This window comes from Nannospalax galili, unplaced genomic scaffold (genome assembly GCF_000622305.1).
Source record: "Nannospalax galili isolate Female #2095 unplaced genomic scaffold, S.galili_v1.0 scaffold459, whole genome shotgun sequence".
NCBI classification, from domain to species: domain Eukaryota; kingdom Metazoa; phylum Chordata; class Mammalia; order Rodentia; family Spalacidae; genus Nannospalax; species Nannospalax galili.
The window spans coordinates 3,152,941-3,179,068 of record NW_008344211.1 but is presented as its reverse complement, the minus strand read 5'-3'; the positions used below and the strand labels follow the sequence as shown (position 1 = coordinate 3,179,068).

General features: G+C 45.3%; 1 protein-coding gene across 4 annotated transcripts in view; it reads left to right on the top strand.

The window, feature by feature from the left end:
• The window catches only part of LOC103740039 (cadherin-13-like), an 802,949-nt gene that overhangs the window by 247,167 nt on the left and 529,654 nt on the right, over positions 1 to 26,128 (top strand). For all 4 annotated transcript variants that reach the window (XM_029567137.1, XM_029567138.1, XM_029567136.1 and 1 more), the window contains exon 2: positions 6,935 to 7,046. In XM_029567137.1, the coding sequence (XP_029422997.1) occupies positions 6,935 to 7,046 (112 nt within the window). The remainder of the gene's footprint in view (positions 1 to 6,934; positions 7,047 to 26,128) is intronic.

Genomic DNA, 26,128 nt, shown 5'->3' with positions numbered 1-26,128 from the left:
TATGTCATTCTGGGTCTACCATCTGCATCTGCTGACCATGTGCACCCTTGTGCTGCTGATTGACAACTATTATTCTCTATTTGCTACAACAAAATATCTGTTCAGTCTAGGAACCCAGCCTATGGGATGGTGCTGCCCACAGTTAGAACTGGTGTTTTCATCTCAGTTAACTGAATCTTGATAATCTTCATAGATCTATTCAGAAACTCACTTCCGTGGTGATTCTAAATCCCATCAAATTGACAATCAGCATTGAGTACGGGTAGGGTGACCAGCACTAAAGAGCTTTAGAAAAAGCCATTTGGAAACCCACCACCCGAAAAGTTTCTTAAAGTATATATCTCGACAGTATAAAAAGAGATTAGAAGGAGTTACGAGTTACCTTGTTGGCCATGTTCTTAAATCAGGACCTGTGGGGATAAACTTTATACCCACCCCTTTTTAAGAGAGAATATCTGTGCTGTGGGAAAAAAGGGAGCTAAAGGGAGAGACAGGTATGAGGAGAGTACCCACGGATCTTTGCACGTGTTCAGAGAGGGATGTTAACAGCCAGGTCAGAGCTCTGAGCTAACACCTTAAAAGATGCTTGGATTCTTTCTTTTTTAAGTTGTTTTTATTGAATTTTTGTGTTTTTCATACAGAACATCTCAATCAGTCTTAATCATCTTTATGTCCCCGCCCCTGCCGGCACCCTCCTATAGCCCCCCACTGGAGCCCATATACTCTGTCCTCCCTGTTAAGGTCCACTGTGTTGTCAGTGCCTCCAACTGTTCCCCAGTGCAAGTCCATCCACTGAGGCCTAGTCAGCCTCTCTAGAGTCCAGGGAGGAGATGTAGGACCATATGGAACAGGCCTACAAGCTCCTGGGATGCTTGGGTTCTTTTACAGAAGTAAAATCACTGGGCTGTTGGGGCACCGGTGGTGTAATTATGGGACCCTGTCATGCAAATGCCCCCTATCCCTATGCTCCTGGATGCTTGTCCCTGCTGTTCCTTGCCTTCTTCTGAGTCTCATCCACTGGGCAGTTTTACAGAGCAACCAATAATACGTTAGTGACATATGTCTGTGTCTACCCTGGGAAACAGCAACAAATTATGTCTATTCATTTAAATACAGTATGTAGAGATAACAGTGACCATCCATGTCTGGGCAATTGCTCTGTGTCAGGTACCACTTAATCCCTTTTACAATAACGCACCCAGTCTTCGGGCTAGCCTGCAAGAGGGCATAGTTACGTCCATTTTCCATCTGGGAAAGCTGAGAAACAAGTTACTCACCCGGTGTGGCTCTGGTGCTAGAACTAAGATAAGTATAGAATGTTGTATGGTTCAGACCTGCAGTGATTATCTGTCTAGGACACGAAGGCTGAGGGTAATTTTCAAATAATGGAAGTCCTTAGGTGATTATAAAACTTGATAGTTGCCATGCTCATAAAGATGTATTGGTTGCCTATTGTTTATGAGCAGCGAGGTAATGCATAAATGAGCCCAGGACCATATAGGAAGACTGTTATCACCAAGGTATTAATGATACATTTGGAATGCTCAGAGAAGCTGTCCTGGGAAAGCTCCAGGGTATGTGGGGAATAGTCTGCCCAGGTAGGATCTGTCCAGCCATGGTGCCGTGATGTTGGCCTGCTTGGGAGGAATGTCAGTGTTGATTCTTACATCGAGTGCTCAGGCTTCATGCCCCATCCCACACTTAGTGAAATGGAGGTTGCAGAGTGAGTATCTGAGATCATGTGCAGATGCAGGTTTGAGTTTAAGAAATCTAGCAGTAACTAGAACATTCCACTACTACTGAGAAGTAGAACATTGAGCTTTGGGAAGCACTAGATTAGTCTGGATTTTTTAAAAATTCACTTTTGTTATTTCAGGATGTGCTACATAATTAGCCAATTAGAAGGTTAGCATATGATTAGTAGGTACAAGGTGCCTGGCAGTGACCTTTGCTTATTGCTGTTTAACTGAACCAGAGAAGCTCAGAAGAAGTCTCTTGAAAGCATGGTATGCTGGTCTAAGAGACATCTAGGGCTGGGAAGATGGAATGTGCTTACTGCTCAAGTACCAGGACTAGAGTTCAGATCCCCAAAACCTACATAAAAGCCAGGTGATTGTGGCAGCCTGCCTGCATCCTAGCACACAGGAGGCAGAGATGGGGGATGCTTGGAGCAAGCTAGCTATCAACATTAGTTAGATTTGCAGGCTCTGGGTTCAAGTAAGAGATTCTGTCTAATACATAGTGACTGAGGGAGACAGTCAACATCACAGGCTTCCACATGCACAGACACACACACGCACACACTCACACACACACACACACAGTGTTCCCACATATAGGCACAAACACATACACATCGCATACATTGACATGGAAACAGAAATGAAGAGATGGGTTTCCATTCTTCTCCATCTATACAACTGATTATCAATCCCAAGTTAAGAGCAAAAGTACCCCTTCCGGGGCTGCAATTCCCTTCATTTTGCTTGGTGAGTTTGCACTCTCCCATCCCCTCTTTAAGCTATTCCCGGGGGTCTTGTGCTTTCTTTCAACCTATATTTAATTTTAGTTAGCCAATTAAAGGAGGATTTGTTAAATCCTTACTGCTTTTCTAGACTAAAATAATGCAATAGTTACCATTTATCAAATATGTAGCCTGGACAGCACCTTTCTAATTACATTCTATGCATCGTCCTGTTGAATCCACATGACCATTTCCAATCCACATGACACACACCTCAATTTTCCATGTTTTATAGATGAGAAAACAGAGGTGCAGAACATTTGCAAAGCTCACCCAATCCATCCTCAAAGGGCTGACCAAGATTTGAAGAAGGAAAGTGGCTTGGATGCCCATGCCCTGTACTGTAGGGCTCCCCACGAGTTTCTAGGCCACGTGTAGGCAAGCCCTCCCTGAATCTCAGGGCTTTAACGAATACAGTGAACAAAAGATTGAAGGGTTATGTGGTGTGGCAGGATTTTACCTCCTTGGCCCCCTGCCCAGCAGGACGCTGTGTACTTTCATCTCGTAAACTATTTAATTTGAATTTTTGACTGGTAGAGACACTAAGTCCAAGAATTTTGCAAAGACAAAGCTGTGCCTTTCGTAGGTCTCTGACTGCTTCTACCCTCCCTGAGGGTCACTGGTTAGAAAAAGTTAGTTTTTATAATTATTGAGATACCCTAAACAAAACACCACAATGAATCAGGACGGAAGCTGAGCACAGGAGAAGATGGAAAATTCAACTCACCCAGAAAGATGTGTTCCTTTTCACTATCTCTTTCTTCCCCTCTCCCCTCCCTTTTCCCTCCCCCTTCCAAGAATTTTGCAAAGACAAAGCTGTGCCTTTCGGTCCTAGGTCTCTGACTGCATCTACCCTCCCTGGGGGTCACTGGTTAGAAAAAGTTAGTTTTTATAATTATTGAGATACCCTAAACAAACCACCACAATGAATCAGGACAAAAACTGAGCACAGGAGAAGATGGAGAATTCAACTCACCCAGAAAGATGTGTTCCTTTTCACTAATCTCTTTTTTCCCCTCTCCCCTCCCTTTTCCCTCCCCCCTTCCCCCTCCCTCCCCTTCTCCTCCCACTTTTCTCTGTCTCCCCTCTTCCTCCTCCCCTCCCTCCCTTTCTCCCTCCCTCTCTCCCTCCCTCCCTCAGTCCCACCCTCTCTCCTTCTCTCTCCCCTAGACTATTAGCTCCGGATCCCCAGGGAAATTGCACCTCACTTAGTGTATCTGGGTGACTGGTTTACGGGTCTGGGATTTGAGGGCAGAATTAGCCAATTAGAAGGTTAACGTATAATTATAGGCACAAGGTGCCTCGTGGCGACCTTTGCCCATTGCCGTTTAACCGAATTAGTGTTAGCCTGTTACGGTTATAGATTTTCTGCTTGTAACGCTGCCGGCAAATTATTCTGAGCTCTGAATCTGCATTCCGTGAATGTGCCACTTAGGATGTCAGCTTTATGATGACTTCGGAATCAATCAACCTAGAGCCCGGACTTGGGACTTGGGAACGCTTATAGGCAGAGCCGCACAGACCCTGGGCTAAGGCACCCTCCCTCCCGCTTTGATTTGAGAAAGATGATGTCGGGTGGGGTGATAGCTTTTCCACCTCAGCTTCTCTGAAGTGGTTCAGGCTGGTCACACCATCAACCTCCTGAGACTGATTGTTGCTCCCATTCCTTGGGGTTCAGTGCTTCCCAGAAGGCTGTATTCAGTGAGGTGCCCTGGCTCCTCAGAGGGCCAACCTTTTGTATCTTCTTTGGAGATTGCTGGTAGGGAACATAACGAGCTTTCTTCCACTGCTGATGTGTGGTGGCTAAGAATTCGAGGTCTGGTTTCAAAGTTTAGTTTTCTCAGGAGCAGATGCTGAGCCAAAGATTTGAGTGCCAATCTTTGAAAGGCTGGTCTCAGACAAAGACCCAGAGACCGGCAGGCATGGGGAAGTAAGGTAAGAAAGAATAGATGCCTAGTGAGGAGTGAAGTAGGCCATGCTGGACAACTAGAGGGGCATTCCAGGTGGAAGCTCAGAGGCAGAATGCACCACACACAAGTCACCTTGAAGGAGAGGGAGCTGGGGTGTGTATGGACCAATCCCTATCTTCCAGCATCTTGGGAGGGCTGCTTCTGAGGATGTTAAATTCGAAGGACTCTGTTGGTTATTAAAGCTCAGATGAGCTCAGTCTTCTATGGTTTTTGTGAGGAAAAGCCTCAGAAGACAAACCACAATCTTTGTCCTCTAGGTGGAAGGTCTAAGGGGCATGAAGGAGCAGGATTCTTAGCACAAGACAGATCGATGACACTTAAAGCTAGGTTACTGTCCTGGTTCCACTCATCCATATGGAGATCTTGGGCAAACTTGCTCATGTCTCTAGGCTCTTGGGTCAGCAGAATATACTTGACTGAGCCTTATAAGGCTTGTTGAGAGGCTAACCAGAATTATGTTCAGAATGAGCTCAGCACAGTACCTGGCATATGATAAGAGGTCAGTTTTCCCTTTGAAGCCTTGTGGAACAGGCCCGTACCTGTGCATGAGGTGGCCGCATCGTGTGAACAGATGAGAACAAAGCCACCCCTCTCTTCCTGGGGATTATGGTCCCTGCTTCTCAGATCTTAAGTCCATTTTTATCTCCAAGTTTCACCTTGCCCCAAAGGGCATCATCTACTTTTGACACCCAAAGCATGTATATTGTCTGACCTCTGAGGAGACATGAGCAAATGTCTGTCCGACCCAGCTAGGGCACTAACAGTGCAAAGAAATGATTCCACCCAAGTCCAGCTTAGGGGGCCAGTGAGAATAACTGGGGCTGCCTACAGGAGCATGGGCAACTTATGGACAGCTACATCATCACAGAAAAACCTCCCCTTCTCAGTAATCGTTAACCATTTATGTATCTTTGGGGAGGAGAGGGACCTCGCACAGCTTGTGAGCTTCCTAGTGTTTCACCGTATGAGCCATGTGATCCCCCATACACACACATGCACGCATGCACACACACATGCGCACACGCATGCACACACGCACATGTACACACATGCACATACGCACGCACACGCATACACACATGCACACACACACGCACATGCACACACACACAAACACATGCTAGTAACCCCAATCTTATAGTGGTGTATTGTGGGTAACCATTACAGCTGCTCTGATTTCTGGTTTCGGGAGGGCAATGCCACGCTGTGGTCACAGGACAGTTCTCAACAAGTGTAACCTAGGTTGCTTTGTGCTTTGTTTTTGTTGTGTTGTTTTTTGGTGGTGGTGGTGGTGGACAAAGAAATTCCCCAAGGACAAAAGTGAGGCTTCGAAAAGAATTCTAAATTTAAAATTTTCTGGTAGCCAAATTTACAAAAGTGGAAAAAAAAAAAAACTGGTGAAATTAATTTTAACAATTTCTGAGTTTAACCCCATACATAAAACATGATCATTTCACCTCTGGATCTTACCGCCCGTCTGTCCCCCCCTTAAAGGTCTCTGAGCCGGGGGAGGGGTGTGATGTGGATGTCCTGTTCAGGGCTCAGCACCCCACAGCCCCTTGTTCTCTGCGTGTTGACCGGTTGTGGGTCTTTGTGATAATTTCCTTCTACTCTGAGAAGCAGCTTCTCTGGTGAGCGTTGAGAGAGGCACCAAACCATGGGTGTAGCAATAGGTCATTAGGAGTTGGTTTAATACCATGGTACCTATTTAATAGACTATCAATAGGAGGTTCTCCCCAGATCATGAGAGAAATATGATCCAAATACCTTGTATGAAACTTAGAAAGAATTAATAATTTTAAAAAGATGTTATTTCATCATATAATTACTGTAAAATATAGTTTATATTATTTTTCTTATGTAGCCATTTAATTTGTATTTTATACTCACAAGGACTCAGTTTGGGACCAGCTCCCTTTTGGATGTTTAGCGGCGGCCATCTGTGACTTGCCGCCAGCATACTGAATCAGTGCAAAGGCCCAACAGGCCTTGCATGACTTCCAGGACACGTCTGTACTCTTTTTTCCTCCTCTGCAGAGATGACAATGTTCCTTTTCATGCATGAACATGAAACTGGTTTTAACGCAGGCATTGCAGGAAATTGACAGTTTCTGTAATGAAATTTCACACACGGTGGCCGTGGTGTGATTCTTAGCAGGTGTAAAGATCTGACGACGTTTTATTTCTTTAACTGCAACTTAATGGAAGTGGAGGCAGCTGTTCCCCTTTGTGCATCTTCCAAAAAATCTCATTGCCAAAAGCAAGTTGTTGGCAGCCAGGAGAGAGGCCTATCAACTTGCCTCTTCATTTGGGAAATGAAATTAAAACCTCAGCTCATTTCTGGAAGTCTCAGATTTGGTTAAAAAACAAAACAAAAAAACAAAAAGTAGGGCAAACACACTAGCTGCTGTTAAAATATTGACGGCTCCTGTTTCCTTAGGTGCTCCTGGAAACATCTGCAGATGGTCTGGACTGCACTCCTGGATTCCAGCAGAAAGTGTTGCACATCCATCAGCCTCCTGAATTCATCCGGGACCAGCCGGTTCTAAACTGTAAGCCATATGGTGATGCTATGGGCCTACTCAGATGGAGTTCCCCAGTGTTGGGAACCTATTTCAGGATGTGGGATTTCCTCGGGTTTTCTGATTCTCTTTCTCAAATCACTAATTGACCAAAAGGGGAAACTTTCAAATGACAGCCTTGTCAGCTTGTGGGGGAATAGACTGTGTGTCTCTTCTGTCAGTATTTTATCATCAGAGAGCTTTTCTGCCCCATACTCTGAAAAGGGGACTGCCAACCTCCAGAGTGATTCTATACTGTGTAAAGGAAATGAAATCCATTTCCCCAGGGCAGACCCCCAAGCGCAAAATCGTTGTTTTCCTAGAGATTGCTGTCCCACCTGCAGTTTCCCACACATAGCCTTAGATCAAAATAATGATGAAGGTAAGATATTGGCTGCTGGGAATCTGGAGACCTGGGAATCAAAAACTCTTATTCTCAAAGCTAATAAGATCATCTTCAGAAAGATTCAAATCCTTACTGCTTATTTTGTGGATTAAACTCCAATTCCCCAAATTCCAATTGATTTCCGTAAAGTGCACATCCCTCAGATCTGTGGTTATGATCTTCCCCTTCTTAACTCCAATATTATATTGCTTTATCTCTAAGAGGACACAAAGCACATGGATAAATGCAAAGCAAGTGGTTTTTACACAATAGAATTTGAAATTGATAGCAGACCTAATCAGTTCATTGTAGGCTTTGAACCCCATTCTTTAATGATCTTTAAAATCTATTTTATTTTTGATTATGCGTGTGTGTGTGTGTGTGTGTATGTACATGTGTGTGTTTGTTTATGTGTGGGTTTATGCACAAGAGTGCACTTGCCCATGGAGGTCAGAAAAGGGTGTCAGATCCCCTGGAGCTGGAGTTACAGCTGGCTGTGAGTCGACCCATGTGGGTGCTGTGAACTGAACTCAGCTCTTCTACAAGAACAGTCTGCACTCAACCTCTGCACCATCTCTCCAGTCCCCCGTGCTTTTTTGAGGATGAAGGGAATAGAAGCAGTGACCTAGCTTGGCCAGATGCGCCAGGTTACCTATAAGGAAGGGGACCAAATTCATTTGCTGTTATGGGCTGGGAGTGGTCTTCTGGGTTAGCTACATTCCTACATCCCTATGGTATATGGCTAGTATGCTTAAAGGAAAAAAAAAGGTACAGCTTGACTGATTGGAAGATTCTGTGAGGCTGGCACATCTTTTAAGAGTTGAAATAAACATAATCATGAAGGTGCGAAACTGAACATCGGGGTGTCCAAGGTGAAGCCTGGGCACACCTGATTCAATTACACCAATGGAATTATCTCAGTAATTAGAGTCTAATGACACGGGACAGGACTAGCACAAGAAATGAATCCCAAATATAGACTATCCTAGTAACCATGTCTCCAAGTGTGACTCTGGGGTCAGGCCTTCAAGAGCACTCATTTGTCTTCTGATTTCGGTGTTTATCAGAATCAATATATTTCAAGTAGAACTTGATTGGTGAGAACCTTCTGAGTCACCCCTCTTTTCCCTGCCCCCCGGGTCTGTCTGCCTGTTTCTGCCTCTCTTGCTCTCCTGTTTTTCTTCTTGTTCCAAGTGATTACCCCAAATGGTTTCTATGTTAACATGCTTGGAAATTCGAAGTCACCCTGAATATGGAAATTAATAGAGTTGGTATGCAAAGCAGGCCCGTAAATGTGATTGCTCCTGTAATCTTCATGGCTCCAAACGGCTTTTAATTCACCACCGAGAAGCCGGAAACAATCATACTTAAGGGGATCTTTTTAATTTAAACTAGGCCATACTGTACTGTACATTCCAATATCATAGTTGTATGTGTGAGAGAGTGTGTGTGTGTGTGTGAATCCTGTAGGTAATTAACTAGGTTATAGTTGTTGTTCCTGCATAAGCTTGTAAATGCTAAATGAGACTAGGGTGATTATCAATGACAGGATTCAGGAAAGCCAGTGATATGGGAATTAACCACATTTAAAATTTTATGCTTATGTGTGATTTGTCAGGTCAGCAAAATCTGGCTACCCTCTCTCGGTGAAATTGCTTGTCTGTGTCTGTGACTAAGAAAATACAAAGAACAGTTCTGGTTAGGCACTTGTGAGTTCATCTCCAAGCAATGGACATGGTTTGTTCTGAGTGTGGAGTCTGCGGATAAGGTTAACTGTGCCTAAATGGCCAAGTTTTCAGACTGGAGACTGTTGAGCATCACTTAGGAAAACCTGCATCTTCAAGGAACAGCAATGCACTTGCAAGAGGAAAATCAAAGCCTGAAATTCTGACTGGCCTTCTCCACCCAGCTAACCAGTATTTCAAATCAGGCACCTCCACCGCCCCAACTCTCTCTCTCCCTTCTTTCCCCTTCACAGATTTTTCTTTGCATTTTGAAAAATATTTATTTTATTGTTTATTTAGCTATGTGCCCCTGGGGGGGGGGGCAACTCCATGGAGTCCCAGGAGCTGTAGTTGCAGGTGTTTTTTATTTAATATTAATTGTATGTATATGTGTGTTTGTGGGGGGGGTTATGCATGTGAGTGCAGTACTCAGAGAAGCCAGAGAGAGCACTGGATCCCCTGGAGTTACAGGAGGTTGTGAGCTGCCCAGTGTGGACGCTAGGAAATGAACCCGTCCTCTGGAAGGGTAGAAAGTGCCCTTGACCCTGAGCCATCTTTGTAGCCCCTACTGGATATATTCTTAAGGAATTTACAGAAAACCCTTTAGTTTCTGAAACAGTGTTCTGAACCCCATGAAAGCTGTGTGCTCTCAGCATGGAGACCACACTGACACATGCTACCTCCTGCATGAGAGATGAAAGCAGTCAAACAGAACCATAAAGTTGCAAGATGCTTGAGTCTCTGCATTTACCTACTAAAGACAAACAAAATAGTGTGGGATACTTTAGTGACATACAAATGGAAGCCAATGTCACAGAGACCCTGAGGGGTAAGAAAAAGCAGGCAAGGGACATGATCTAGGGCCTGTTCATGACATTTGCACTTTGTGGTTAAGAACTTTGGTTCTGGCCAGCAAGATGTTTCAGCAGATGAAGGTCCTTGCTGCCAAGCCTGAGGACCTGAGTTTGATCCCCAGGACCCACATAATATAAAGGGAGAGCTACCTCCCACAAAGAATCCTCCACACGTGTGCCATGGTGCATGCAGGTGTGTGCGCATGTACACATATGTACACACACAAATAAATAAAAACGTTAAGATTTTTTATGTAGAAGAACTTTGCTTATTAGTCATAAATTTGACTGTTGTGAAGGCACACATACATAGCAATTGGTGTGAACTCTCTTTACCATTCTGTGAGTCATCTGAATGTGTCGCCTCTTTGCCTGCTGGAGAGAGCCTGTCTGCTCATATCCAAGTCTTGCATTCGACCACTTCCCTGCTCGGCTTTTAGCAGCTTAGAGGAGGTGTTTACTCTGCACCGGGCTCTCTCTTTGTTCTCACAGTAATATCTCCTTTTATCCTTTTCGTCTTCTCCCTCAAGTCTTGATGACGTACCTTTTTCTGCCTTAACCGTTACTAATGGCCACCTCCATCCTTTTATTTCCCTAATATTTTATTCACTGTTCACGCCAATACATCTTTCCTTCAGTTGTTCTAAAGCCTTTTATTTTCTTCACATCCGAATACCTCTTTACTCTCCTTTCTGCTAACTAGACTTGCTTTCTTCTTTAAAAGGCCATTTTTCAACAAGCTGCTAGGATCAAAACATGGCATCTCACTATTCCCTCTGATGTACCCGGCAGTGCTCTTTTATTGCGTCTTTCACAGTGTGATGTAAAGCCCCTAACTCAGGATAACTTGGCCAAAACTTTTTTGGCTTCATCTTGGTCTTGAAAGAAGAACTATGAGGAGGGATTTTTCACAGCATCCCCTGAGAAGTACAAGAATGGGGGAGGACAGCCGACGGGAGCTCCCCCTGGATGACTGCCCAGGTGCCTAACGAGGATGTGAAATGCCAAGTTACCAAATGGAAGATCCTGCATTGATCTCATCAGCTAAAGACAGACTTTCCTGAACCCAGAGGGACCTGTGGTCCTTGAGTTCCTTAGGAGAAGCCATATTCAAGATTGCCTCAGCCCCTACTGGTGAGGGGTGTGACTAGAAAGGACACCCGTTGGCCACCAGGCAACCACCAGGACTCCCTCCCTTCATCCTCCATTGTTCACTACCTCTAGTATGCACACACAGACACAAAGACACAGGAGGAGAGATTATCACACATCAGGGTGCTTACAATGTGAAATACACAATCACACTGTAGGGAAGGCACCCAAGATGCTTAGCTGTCTCAGATCTTAAGTGATGTGTGTCATTTCTGCTCTCTTCTGTCCACAAACCTGGTCATGTACCCAGCCTAGCTGCAAGGGAGGGTGGGAACCATCACTATTGAGATGCAAACAAAATAATATTATGCCAGTCAAGAAATAAAAAAGTCCTGACACACAGGACAAAGCAGACCACAAAAGAGGCAAGTGTCTCTGGGGAGCTAGGGCCCCTGGAAGAGATTCAGTCAATTTAAGAGAGAGAGCACAGCCGTGAACCTGTTGTTCTTAGTAAAGGATGCTTTCCACTTAGTGGCCTGTCTTCATCCACACCCCCTCTTTGAAATATCTAGGAGAGGAGCCACACTTCCTGAGGGTTAAGAAAGAGATGGACTCCAGGGGTTATGTTATGGTTAAGATCACACAGTTCTAAACTCACACTGACCAGGGGGCAATGCCCATGGATTAGCTATACCCCCATGAGTTATCTGAATCCTCTAAGCATGATTGAGCTCATCTCTACAGAGAGGATAATCATGCCTCTGCTTTCAGAGCTGGTCCAGCAGTGGTGGGGTTTACACTTAGAACACGGCTGGGTGTAGATGGGGTTAGCTTTGCTGTCAGTGTTGTTGTTGTTATGACTGTCATCATTCGTAGACAGCACATAGTTCCCAGGACCCTCATGGTGGTCCTCCAAACCAGGCATCAAGGAGGACAAAGTACAGTGACCCCCCAAAAATCGGAACAGGTGAGATAACATCTGTAGTGGTCCTAGGGCTCTGGAACTTTCTGATGAGTAGAATTATTTTCTTCTAGTATTGATAACATCCTATTTTAAAGTTTTTGATAAGCATAGGTATAAAAAACATAAATGAAGGGAGATTGAAGATATGATCATTTCATTTTAACTAAAGTTTCCTTTTATTATTTTCCTTTTTCCTATGTTTATTGAGATTTGTGCATTTCATATAATGCATCTTAAATGTAGACACCCCCACCACCACCACATAGCCCCTCCCACCAGATTTCAGGTATTCTGTCATATATGTTAAGTCCGATCTGGTCAAGCATTTCTCTCCAGATGCCCCTCAGTACAAGCTCATCCACTGGAGTCTAGTCAGCTAAGTAGGGTCACTCTCATATATCATTTCCTTTTAAAAGGTCAATTTTGCCATCGAAATGAAAAAGAAAAGGAAGGGAGGGTTACAAGAAAGGGGCGGAGGAGAGGACGGGGGGTGGGGGAGTCAGTCTCCCAAGCTAAGTGGAAATAAATATGTTGGTAGCCTGGAGCCATAAAATGCCACATCTAGAAGACACAATCTTGCAGCAGATGCCCTGGTCCTCTGGCTCTTACAAGTTCTCTGCCCCTCTTCGGTGATGCTCCCTGAACTTTAGGTGTAGGGGCTGCAGTGTACGTATCTATGGCCACTTACTCCTGCATTTTGACCAGCTGTGGATCTCTGTAATCGTCTTTATCAGTTGCGTATTTTTAAGATTCATAGCTAAATTCAACTTTTTAATACAGTAAAACGAGCTCTTTTACCTGCTTTTTGGTTTCATGCCACACGCTTCCCCTGACTTCCCCATTCCTGGCTTCTCACCATCCCTGTGTGAACCTCTTACCCAGACAATACCAGCATGACCCTGACCTTGGTCAGCAGCCAGGTCACCCATGGAGCGCATGGCATTGCATGAATCATATTTGTACTTGACATACATGAGTCATGGCTTTTGAGTGTGTTTTTAATTGGATGTAAATCAAACGGGAACCCTGACAAATGGAAGCAGTCAGTGAGACAGCAGTGTCAAAGGTGTTTTGCGTCTTAACGTGGGGACTACACGGCCAGTAAAATGCCAAGGCGAAGCCCCTGTCCACTGTGCTGAAAAGACTTCATTTGAATGGCAACAAACGGATGAACTTTCTAGTAGAGAAATGCCTCTTTGCTGAGTTCAAGCTGTTAGCCTTTTGTCTACCTTCCTCCAGAGTGTAGAAACTTCTAGATAGCATCTGAAGTTCTGCTTTTGTTTGCATAACCTGTGACTTACAAACGTGACATTGACCGTTTCCTTCCCATTTTATGGTTGTCTTTCTTACTCATAACTTACATTTTTTTACTCTGAGTTTACGAGACTGGCTGGTGAGTGAAATTATTTGGTACCACCTGTTCTGCAGTGTGGATGGAGCTGAGGGAGGTCAAGTTCTACTAAGCTGTCACAATATGCCAAGGAAAATGACTCTGGCAGAATCTAATTCCCTATTATGACGCTGATGATCCTTTGGGTTGGAATGTGGATGTCTCTTTCCATGAAGAGTATTACCTCTATTTAAATAGAGCTCTGTAGGAACATAATCTTGTGCTTTCCCTCCTCTCCCATCAATGTATTTGTAGCAACCTAGTAATCAGTCAAGTGATATTCATCAGGATCTCTATGACTGCATTACTACCAATTACCTTATAAATATGAAATTATAGCTAGATGACTATAGGCTAAGGAACGAACTCACATTCACACGCAAGGAGAGATAAGATGAAAGGCTTTCAGATCTTTCTATTGGACAAGGTTCCCAAGTGTTACTCTGAAGCCTGGGAACACTATAAAATGGAGGAGGAGGAGGAGGAAGAAATAAGGCAGGTGGAGCGTTCTCAGCCTAAGCTCTCTTAGCAGCAGAATGAACAAAACGTAGGCCGAAGGTAACCACCACCAGCCCTTGACCTGGCTGTTCCCCACTTGTGTTCCATTTGGCAGCTCACTGTGGACCCAAGTTGAACTTTGTCATCAGCAAGGGCAAGTTCACTATAAAGATAATCTCCAATTTCTAAACAGACCCAGGCTTTAAAATACACCTCCAGACCCAAGCTGCTGCTTGGGTTCAAATTCCAGATCAGGGCCAGTGAGATGGTTCAGTGGGAGAAAGAGACCTTCCACCAAGCCTGACGACATGATTTCGATCCTGGAGACTCACATGGTGGAAGGAGAGAACTGATTCCTGTAAATTGTCCACACAAATGTTGTGATAATAAAAATGTAATTTAAAAAGTTTTCTAAAAAAATCTAGAATCAGCCCTTCATTGGGCATATTGGAAAACAGGAAACAGAACAAAACAAAACATCCCTGGTCTTTAGCTCCCTCCCTTGAGAAAAGAATATTGTAATTGCAGCCGCTTGCTGTGAGGTTTTGCTTTTAATCTTTGAGTAGTGGCTGGTCCGTAGTAAGCCCTGAACTATTGGCTTCCAGGAAAGCTGCTGTACTGATTGTAGGAGGCAGTCCCTGGGGCCCTCCCTTCTCCTCTGTTTTCCTCAGTCACCCCCTCTGCCCCTTCACAGCCTCTCCACTCACCTGTATGAAGTCTGCACTGCTCTGAAGCCTGGAGGGGGACTCAAACGAAGGGCCATGGATGAAGCACGTGTGCCTTTAACATGTCACTGCTGTGATTGACAGCAACTGTTATACCTGGTCAAGAAAATGAGACAGTGTTAGGAGACAAAGGAGCTGGGTTGTAATGCCACTAGCTATCAAGGAGACGCAAATCAAAACCACAAGGTAACACTTCATATCCTAGAATAAAATAGTGGGCTGGTAAGTGTTGCCGAGGATCTGGAGAAATCAGAGCCCTTACACTGTCGTTAGGCTAGGAAGGTTCAGCTGCTCTGGCAAACAGGCTCAACAGCCATCAGACAGTTAAACAGTTGCCTTCTAAGTCAGCATTTCCACACCTACCAATGTACCCGTAATTGATCAAAGACGTGGAAATCTGCCGAGGCTCCGAATTGTCAGTGCAGGTGGTATGTCAGCAAGGGGCCATGTGTGAGATCTGGGTGAGGCTGGAGTTCTGGGAGTTCAGAACAGGAGGCAGATGGAATGGAAGAGTGGTGGGGCTCAGGCTGGCCCAGAGTTATCTCAGAAGTTCAGAGACAGGATGATTAAGATGTATCGGATTGGAATTAGATGGGGAGAAGGGTGACATCAGACAGCTCTGCCTGTGGAATAAGGACGGTAGGAGAGCCCCTGAGAGAGAGGTCCCGGGAAAGATAAGTACTGACTTGTTCACTGCTTGGACCTCTGCTCCTTGGATCATGTAACAAGGGCATGCCAGTCAGAACTACTTGTTTATAATCAACAATAACAACTCTACTCAGCCCCAGAAAATCATGTAAAGTTACTGCTATAGTTTCCTTTCTGTTGACAAAAAGCAACTTGGTGGGAGGAAAGGGTTTACTTGTCTTAAAATTCCAGTGCTAGAACTGCACGGGCCAGTTTGGGACAGGTACCGTCTCTGAACCTGTCACGGTGCCCAGGAGAACTCAGTGCACCTTTTGGCCTTGGAAAATGATGGTTCTGATGCCCCAAAGAAGAAAGGATGCGGGGCTGGAACGTGCCCGAGTCCCCACCACCACATACACACAAGGCGTGTGCCCTCTCGCTTAGATCATTTTCAGCATTGACATAACTTTGACTGTGCTTCCACACGGGAGAATTTTCAGAACTCAGCACACACGGAAATGCAAATGTCTTAGGTGGCCAGGGACGAGGACAGCTATCACGTCATGCCAGGCTTCTTGCTGGTGATGCTGGTGAGCAGATTGCTTAATTAAGACCGTCAGTGCCTAAGTACTGCCATCTGGCCTGACTCTGCAACCTGTTGAGGGTTCCTTATTCACAGGGTCCTGAAGCTGCCATAAATCTCTTTTGTTTCTGTTTTTCTTCAGGGGATTAGGAATACAGGAACATACGGGTATACAGGAGCGTCTCCTAATTGAAGGCATTCGAGCCACATGAATCTGGTGGCTTAATGAGTGAGGCAGCGCGATATAAATTGGGCAAGATTAAGCATGGCTTTAAATAGTTGGAGACGGCAGATCTTATTATCCTGTAACAGATCCAATTCACACACATGCTAATAACCGCAGTGGTGCCTTCTGTCTGTGTTTCACCTTCATTGTCATGAAAATTTCTTGTTGGCTGGAGAGCAAAATATGGAACTAGGCAAATAGCTGCAAACCAAAGTATTCTCAAGCATTCTTCTATCTGACCAGAGTCACATTCTCTCTTCTGTAGATTCAGGGGCTGGGGGGCCGAGAAATCCCAATCATTGATTTAAGCAATTATTCTACAAACACTGTGGTCACCTACCTGGTGCCAGGATTGTACTAAGTGATGAAGCTTTGGATCTAATAGAAAAGGTGACTCTTGCTCTGAGTTTTATTCTAGTGATGAAAGGCAGGGCTAGCCATGGTGAAGCCTGCACCTGCATAGACATGATCAGCATGGAGAAGGCAGTGAGACGAGGTTGCCTGCAGGGATGCAGGGCAGAGGCCATTGAATGAGTACTCAAAGACTCTCTCACCAAACCCAGATCTGAGCTATGAAAAGAAGTAGCGGGGTGAAGTAACAAGTCGGAAGGGCTCGTGGTCAGGCCTAGAGAACAGAACAGCTTTTCCAGTTTGAAATACCATAACCCAGGAAGGGGGCTACCATGTTATGTTCTGATGGTCTTGCTATGACAGTTGTAAATCCCATGGTAGAGATGAAGGCATAAAGATGATTGACCTGGTCAATGGCCTCATGGGAAGTGTGGGGGGTGGGAGGTATGTCAGGGTCATCTGACTCCAAAGCTCATGCTTCTTTTGTGAGGAATACTACATCCAGTGCTGGAGTCCCTTACCTTATCTTCCTCTCTTGGGTGTCTCTGAGGGCTTCTCAGGGCTATGAGACAGTGTCCTCAGCTATAGTGTTTGTCTCTGCCTAACCTGATGGGTGGTATTTCTAGCCACTTAGGCTTATAGATCCTCAAGTGTTTTCATCTGTAAATGGCAGGTCCTGTTTCTACCATTAGACAAGGTGGCACATGCAGAGTGTGCCAGCCATGTGCAAGCAACCTATAGAGGTGGCCTGAATTGATGATCTGAATGAAAAAGGCCAGGGAGGAGACTGTGTGCAGGCGCTGATGGGTGGTGCCTGTGTCTTCATGAAGGGCATGGAGAAGTTCAATAAATTTAGCAAGGTTCTTCTGACAGAGGACCTGCTCTCTGTGTACTTCCCTGAGGCGCCTGTCTGTATGTATGTGTGCACATGTCTTTGCATGCCTGCGTGAGTGCATGTGTGGAAGCCAGGGGTTAACCTCAGGCATCATTCTTCAGGAACTAACAACCAAGATTTTTGAGACAAGGTCTTACCTTCAACTCTGATTTGCCTCACCTGGTCAACCAGGGAGCTCCAGAGACCCACCAGCCTCGACCTCCCCAGCCAACATGCTGATCTTTGAACATGGATTCTATGGGATCATACTTTACCATGTGAGCTCTCTCCCAAGCCTGAAAGATTAAGAATGTTTAGGAAATCATTCCTCTAGACCATTGGTCCAGATGTGTTTTGGAATTTTTAAAGTTCCTAGGGTACCCAAGTTTCATATTGCAACTCCAGTGTTGGTCTGGGGTAGAACTGTGTTGTAAGACAGATTGCAGCTGCAGTAGTTGGACATGTAAATGTTTACCCTGAGCCAGGGGAAGTAAAGACCACAAACTACATCAAATTAGTTCACTGTGCGCTTTGATGTCACAAGAGTTATAACAGGCCTGAGGTAGGCTGAGCCCCCTGGGTTTCAGAATCACAGTCTGTAGTCTCAAAGAGAGCATCCCTCTACAAAGACATCATCTGGTCTCCTCTCTTCCCAGCCGGTTCTGGGAGTGCTGGCCGGCTGTACCCCATACTGCTCCCCTACTGGTGAGCAACTTGTTAAGTAACATCTTGGCGTACCACTCCTGGAAAGCGGCCAACTGCTGCCCCTGCCGATCTCCTTCCCATCTGAAGTCAAAACAGTTGTCCTCATCCTGCTTCCTGTGAGCGCGCATGTCAGCTGATTCAGAAGTCCTCCCAGAGGGTCTATTTTTAGCTCAAATTGGTTTTAACTTTCATATGTATATATTAAATTCCATGGGGAACAGGGGGATTCCAGATGAGGAGACATTGATTCTGAATAACATGAAAGAAATAATTAGTGCTTGAAAAACAGTTGGAAATTTGAGTCAAACCCTCCTAGGAATATGGTGAGGGCCGCATTTTGGTTCAGTGGAAGGAAATATGTTGAATTACAGACAGTGAGAGTACGTGGGGATAAATCCTGCTTTGGAAGGGACTCAGATGCCTATTCTAGCTGCTGAAGAAGGGGACGGAGACTAGAGAGAGAACTCGGAGATTGCCAATATAGGGGGTGCTTTTCAAGGGCGATGCTCAGAGGGGATGCATGCTGAGGGATCCAGCCGGGGGGATGCTGGGCCAGAACACAGACTGGTCCACGGTCATGGGAGGGAAGCAGTAACTTCTGCATGAAAACCTGGGATCTCAGGGTGGAGCCGATTTGGCTACTCTTGAAGAGCGTTGTTCCTTTGAGGACAAAACCAGGGCTGTTCTAAAGCAAAGTCCCAGAGGAAAGTTTGTGAGCGTGCCAGTCGCTGCGTCCTTGACTTTTGAGACAGGCTTTCATTTCCTCCATGTACATCATAGGCACCTCAAGGTTCATAAGGCCTGTGTATTAGTTATTTTTCTGCTGCTGTGACAAAATACAATGACCAAAAGTAACTTACGGAAGAGCATATTGTGGCTTACAGTTCCAAAGGGAGAGTCTGTCACATCAGAGAGGTGCGGCACGGGCACCGGGAGCAGGAAGGTGGGTGCTCACATCTTCAACCACAGACAGGAAGCAGAACCAGTGTCCTGGAAGTGGAGCAAGGCCTTGTTACCTCAAAATCTGCGCGGGTGACACACTTCCTCCAGCAACGTTTCATGACCTCCTCAAACAGTTCCACTGTGGTGGTGCGAATGAAAACGTCCCTCATAGGCTCCGAGTATTCAGACACTTTGTGTCCAATTGGTGGTGCTGTTTGGGGAGGCTCTAGGAGGAGTGGCCTTGCTGGAGGAAGCATGTCAGTCACTGAGGGTGTGCTTTGAGAGTTCTTGACCTTGCTGGATTTCTGGTCACTTTGTTTCCTGTACCTGCTTGAAGATGTGACCCCTGGGCTTTCTGCTCCAGCCACCTCCTGCCGCCATGCCTCCCCTGCTGTTATAGACCCTTACCCCTTGAACCTTAAGCTCAAATAAAAGCTTCCTTTTATAAGTTCCTTTGGTCCCGGTATTTTATCACAGCAACAGAAAAGTAAGGAATTCAGCCACCAACCAGGGACCAGGCATCCAAATACTTGAGCTTATGAGGGATATTTCTCATGCAATCACCGTAGCCGATATGCAAACCTAAGGAGCAGGGGCTTATTTTCTGGTAGAAGAACTTTCTAGAAACAATTGTAACTTGGTGACTTCGTGTTCTCATAAACCCTAACTAAACCAAGAATTTGAAGAAAAACATTTAATTAAATGGAAGGAAGGTAATTCCATAGCTCATAGCTTCATTCAAACACCTCAGACAAGAGGGAACTAGACAGTTCCAAGGGTCTGAGTGGTTAAGACTTAACAGACTTAGACTAGAGACTTCCAAACTTAGAGTCAAAGAGTAGATTTATTTGATTTGGTTTGCTTTCAATGTATCGGAGACTGTTACTTTTGTAAGATAAGTAAATAGAGATACATTTTTAAACAGTTAAAAATGTGACTGACTAATGTAAAATGAACACTAGCTGAGATTTTTCTCAACTCAACAATCACAAAACAAACCAATAAAGACAGGTGTGGTCATGCACGTCTATAACTCTAGCACTTTGGAGACTCAGGCATGAGGATCTCAAGTTGAGGCCAATCTGTACTACGTGGCTAGATCTAGCCTTAAAAAATATAAAGTATGGCTCAAAGAATTTTTGAGGAGTCCGATATATGCAAGCACTTTAATCATAAAGGAAGATGGGATAGTGTAAGTTTTCTAGGTCATATTCAAAGCTAGCAAATGTTGTAGAACCTTCAGAGTTACATTTTGACTGAATATGGTTGCTTCTCTACCCGACAGAAACCTCCAAATTAGCACCCAGTTTCACCAGGTCTGAAACCTCCAACCAGGTCATATTTTCATAGTTAAATAACCCTCAGACAGACATGTTAACACCCCATATGTGACATTGAAAAGATGCACGACAGACCTTTTTGTCACATTCTCAAAATTTAAATACTTTTTATAATATGAAAATGATGACTATAAAATTAAACAAGGCCAAGTCATGTACATATAAGCTTGCAAGATGAGATTTGATAAAACAGTATAATATGGCAATATCTCATTTCTTTTCGATTTCGGGACTTGTCTTGGAGTCTCCTAAGAGTTCAGGTGTTGTCCGTGACCTCGTTAACAGTCTTGGGACACTCGGTAGGAAGGACTTTGCTGAAAGCAACTTTCAGTTTCAGAAGTCTCCACTCACATTCTGCAGAGAAGTTAAAGGTTCCTGTACCGGGTCAAGAGTCCGTTCTATGGTTTGTAAACGGGTCTAAATAATTAGAAGCTCTGTCCCTATAGAAGGGACTCTGAACAAGCTCCAATCGGAGGCATGCATATAGTTCCTGGGTACTGAGAGCTGACCCAAATAAACAAGAGACACAGGTGGTACTGGGTTCCGGCCAGAGGGAAGAGGGGGGAGCATTTGCCAAGGTTCCAACATTGGTCAGCCCTGTACCACACAGCTCACTGCAGCTCAAAGCACCATCAGGAGAGTGGTATCAAGGTTATTAGATAGTCCCTTCTTGGGGGAAGATAGACCCTTAGCAGGTTCTCAGCCAGGCCCCAGAGAGGGAAGTGAGAGTGGAAATGACAGAGTTTGTTGGAAGGGACAGTGCCAAGGGGTTTAAGGTTGGAAACTGGTCGGCTCCTAGGAACATGTAGAAGGAAGACCTGCTGAGTTATGACTTGGCTGCTGCAGGATGCAGGTGTCCAGGTAAGCCTTTATAAGTAGGATATTGCTCGATAAATGAGCCATTTGTCTCACTGAGCAAACTGTTGACTCAGATAAATTGATCTCCGTGAATTTCCTGAAACAAATAGCAAAGTTATTACTGGCTGGGAGGCTTTACTTTCTTGGGGACAGCTTTCTGAGAACAAGTAGTTAAGTCAGCTTGACACGGGAGATTTCAGTATTGATACTAACAAATGTGCCGTGCTGATGCCAGGGGTCAGGGTGTCTCAAGTTCCCAGAAGTTTGGGTTTGTTCTTCATGACAGTCCCTAAACATCTGTCTTTGGACTAGGAATATGTAGTGGAAGGAAATGGCCTCAAATCAAACAACTTTGAGGAATGTTAGGGATTGGCTGATGGGTTTGTCCAACTCTAGGCTCTCCTTGGACCTTTACAATGTGAAGATGAGCAGCGAATGTTCCAGCAGGCATGTAGATGATCTTCCTAATGACCTCCTTCTGTCCTCTCCAAAGCACAGAGATTTGCCTTATATCCACCTTGTCAATTGTTTTATTTAAAAGAATAAAACTTCCTGTAGCCTAGGCACGTGCAGTCAAGCTGTCCTCTGACTCTCACTTGGGCTTGGTGTCTACCTGAGCTGTCCGGACTCAAACTCTACCTTGACTCTGGGGAGACAGCAAGGTAGGTGGTGGGGAAGTTTTCTTTTCCAGTCTTCCTCATTCTGCTGAGCTAAGAAACCGTAAGACAGAGTCCGGCTGTCTTCCTAACTTTTCTTAGTGCTGGGACTGAGTACGTAACAAGAAACAGCTTAAGGAAGGGCTTGTTTTGGATGGCAGTGGGGAGGGATACAGTCTAGGGAGAGCAGAGGTGGGACCATGAGGCAGCTGATCACATTGTGTCTGAACTCAGGAAGCAGAGAGGAGACAGGAAGTGGGACCAAGCTAACCTCAAGGCCCACTCCCAGTGACTCACTTCCTCTGGCAAGGCTTTGCCAACTAAAGATTCCATGGCCTTCCCAAACACCACCACCATCTGGGAACCAAGTGTTCAGGCACATGAGTTTATCACGGACATTTTCATTCAAACCACAATACACACAACTGACTATGTGTATAGCTTTGAGAGGACTTTATAGGCACGCTGACTGTGGACTCCTGAGTCCCAGGGAATGGCCTCCCTTCTCTCCCTCCTCAGCAACACCCCTCCACTCTGTCACCCAGGCTCCAAAGCTCCCAAGGTAAGGGGTCTTCTCCTCCCTGAAATCATGAGTTAGCTCCACCTAAGGCTTTCTGAGAAATGTTTACAATTAGGAAGCCCTTTGCTCTTTTGATAAACCCCGGCTTTCCAAACTTCAGTTCCCCTGAAGTCTTGAGAGATTGGATATTGAACTTTTTACTGCCCTGCCATCCCTATTTCAACATCTAAATCCTACCGAAGGCAGCAGATAGCTCAGACACAAGGTGAGACAGAGGGGTCAGCTAGGATAAGCAGAAAAGAAAGGCACACAGCATTTGGATACAGTTTCATTTGTCACATGGGGACTGACCAGGAAACTCGTGAACTCACAGGGTAAGAAAAGGGACGACCTACTCCAGGCTTCATGTGGGGGAGCTGCTGACAGCTACCTGATAGGGACTTTTCCCATGGACTCTGTGGCCTTGAGTGGAACCAAGGCCCAGTTGCTGGTAATTGACAAGAGCAGAGAGATCCAATCTGTGAGGGAACTCACAGGCCCCCTGGAGGTGGCTGACGAATGGAGGAAAAACATCTAGTGATGACTATCTTTCATTACTCCGAAAGGCTAAGACCCCAACAGCATCAACTATGTCACTCTTAGTGTCGCTTGAATATTTAACATCAAGTCTCATTTTACTGAGCATCTCAAGAGCTAGCAAACAGGATTGCCAGTGTCCCCAAAGCTGCCCAGCTTCTCTGGGTCCTAGAGTTTACAACTTCTTCAAGATCCCATTCAGGGATGCAGCCCCCTCCCCAGCATCCACGACCCTAGCTCCATCGGGGTCTAGGATTTGTCCTGGCAGTGAGACTCCCCTCTTTGCAGCTTGCACCAGTTCCAGAATTCTCCTGCAGAAGGCGTGAGGGCCGGCTTGGCAGGCTGGACCTCTGCTTCTTAGCATCCAAATTTTGGGCCAGTAGGATCAGAGACAGGTAAACACCTAGGCGCTAGGGCCTGCTGCCTGGATTCCAGATTGCATTTTAATTAGTTTGTTTTCAGTTCGCATATAAAATGATGGGTATCCTTGCGATTTCTTGTCCTGATATTGTTACTCCTCCCTCCTACTCACCCCCCCAGTCACATTTCCCCCAACAATTCAACTTGAGCCTTTGCTAGCTTGTTGACCTACTTGGACTTCAGTTTTTATTTTTTAATTTAATATTTTACTTCCTTTATGAATCTTTCTTTTATTTCTTTTAATGTTGGAGATAAGGTCTCAATCTGTAACTCGGGCTGACCTGGCACTCACTGTGTAGACCATGTTAGCCTTGAACCTGTGGTGATCCTCCTGGCTCTACCTTCCGAGTGCTGTGCTTAAAATTCTAGCTGGGTTTCTAATGCCTGTACAGGATACACTTATTTTTATTTGTGTGTGTATATGTATGTTTGAATGACTTTATGTGCACCATGTGTATACCAGTCCTGCAGAAGCCAGAAGATGGCACCCGATTCCCTGGAACTGGAGTTATAAGTGGTTGTGAGCCATCTGATGTAGGGCTGCGAATCAGGTTCAGGTTCTCTGTAAGAGCAGTACACAGTCTTAACTGTTGAGCCACCTCTCCAGCCCCAAGTTTCAGGTTTTACAAACATACACTAAAGGCAAATCTCACCCTGCACAGTAAATGATGATTAGTCTATCAGTTAATGTAGCTTGATGCTGGATTCCCTAACTTCTGAGAGCTGGGAGCAAATGAAACTGGTAAGTCTTGACAGTCTCCTTGGCGCCCTGCATTCTTTATTCCCCTCAGCAATGGGAGGCGCCTCATTCTCAACAGCAGTGATCTGACTGCTCCCGCTGAATGAGCCATTGATCCTGCCTACTAGGTCCGAGCAAGGAAGGCACCTGGCTTGGGGCAGAGGAGGAGGGAGGTGGAGGGGAGGTTAGCGAACTTCTTAAAGTCTTTCATGTTACATTCACACAGTACCGGTCTGGCCTGGTTGCTCTGTGCACCAATGGCACTAAAATGGATGTTCAACGTTTCATCTACCAGGGGCCTTATTTTGGTTCAACCTGAGCATATAGAAAAGGTATTTGAATGCGGGCACTCGCTCTGTTATTTTGATGATAGATTTATGAAAATGGTAAGTAGTGAACTGCTTAGTGTTTTAGAGCTTTGTTAGGTCCATCATAATTGTGGATAAGGATAGGTTGACCGAGGAAGGTCAGCTGCTGCTCAAATCGCCTAAATCAGTAACCATCAGTGTTCAGATTAGCAAGCATGCTATGCTCACTGCAAGCAAGAGCATCTTACAATTATAAATTAATAATTTTGGGGGGTCTTTTTGAGACGGGTCTCCCTGTAGCCCCAGCTGTCCTGGAATTCACTATGTAGACCAGGCTGGCCTTGAACTCACAGAGATCCGCCTGCCTCTGCCTCCCGAGTGCTGGGATTAAAGGCGTGCGCCACCATGCCCCAGCCCAAATTAATAAATTTTGATGATACATTATATGATGAAATATTTTATAAGTGGATCAACCCTTTTGGTCAATATTGGTAGGAAGGTCAACTCTCCTCATCTGAGTTCAAACAAAAAGAATCCTTTGAAAGACTTGGACACTCCTCCCATGTTGAGTGAGGAAATTCAGACTCCAAACCTCAGTAAAACAGCTTGAATCATGCCCAGTATCTGAAGTTGGAAAAAACCCAGTGAGATGAGTCAGCAAAAGTATTGCCAACCCTTTACACAGTACTCCCCAGTGTCCAGTGCCTCTTAAAAAGATTTTTTTCTGTGTTTATATTGCCATTGAGGTCGATCAGTGGCTGGGCTTATCTGAAGTTCATGCAAGCATCAGATCTGTGAAGGCTTCACGTTGTGCATCAATATGTCACAGGTTGGGGTCTCCAGAAAGCCAAGGTGGAGACTGATATGCAGGAAGTTTGTTAGAGAATACTCTGGAGGCATCGGTTGAGGTGGTATGGGAAATGGAGCTAGAGAGAAGAGCTCAGAATCCCAGTCTCACCAAAGGCAGCTCTGGAGGCTGACAAGCCCTCTGGGGGTGGTCCTGAGCTGCGATAAGGGAGCCTGAACGTTATAAAAGCATAGTGATATGTCATAGGCTGTGGGCTGTGACAAAGGGACATGGCTGCAGAGGAGGGAACAGTTAGCCAAGGCAGGTACATAGAGGATGGAGAGCCTTCAGCATGGTTCCTCAGCACAGAGAGGAGAGGAGAAGCGGCTTCCAGAATCCACTGCAGACAGGTAGGAAAAAGGATATCTGGTACCCACTGAGTGAGCTTCTGCAGCGGCTGTTGACTTGGAGGCATGACTTTCTTCACTTGTGTTATATGACAAGGTGGTGGAGCCTGACTCCTCACCCAGACAGTATCACCTGCTGTGGGATATCAGGTCTGAAATTTTCATATCAGAACCCTCACCCCTGCTTATCCTGGATGACCCCGACGACTGCCAACATCTTTCCATGGTATTATCATCTGTAGTCAGTACACTGAATGGGTCACATTATGAGGTCGCTCGCCTTCACGCCTCCCTCTAATGCTCGCCTCCCCCACTTCCCCTGGCGTTAGCTCCCTTCTCTCCCCAGATACTTCCACTCTCATTGTTTGTAATTATGTGTGTATGTGTGTGTGTGTGTGTGTGTGTGTATGTGTGTGTGTGAAGTTTAAGGAGGGAGACAGACAGAGAAAGAGAGAAAATGAGAGAATCTGGTTTTCTGGAGTTATTTTTTGAGACAGTCTCATATAGCCTAGGCTGGAACTG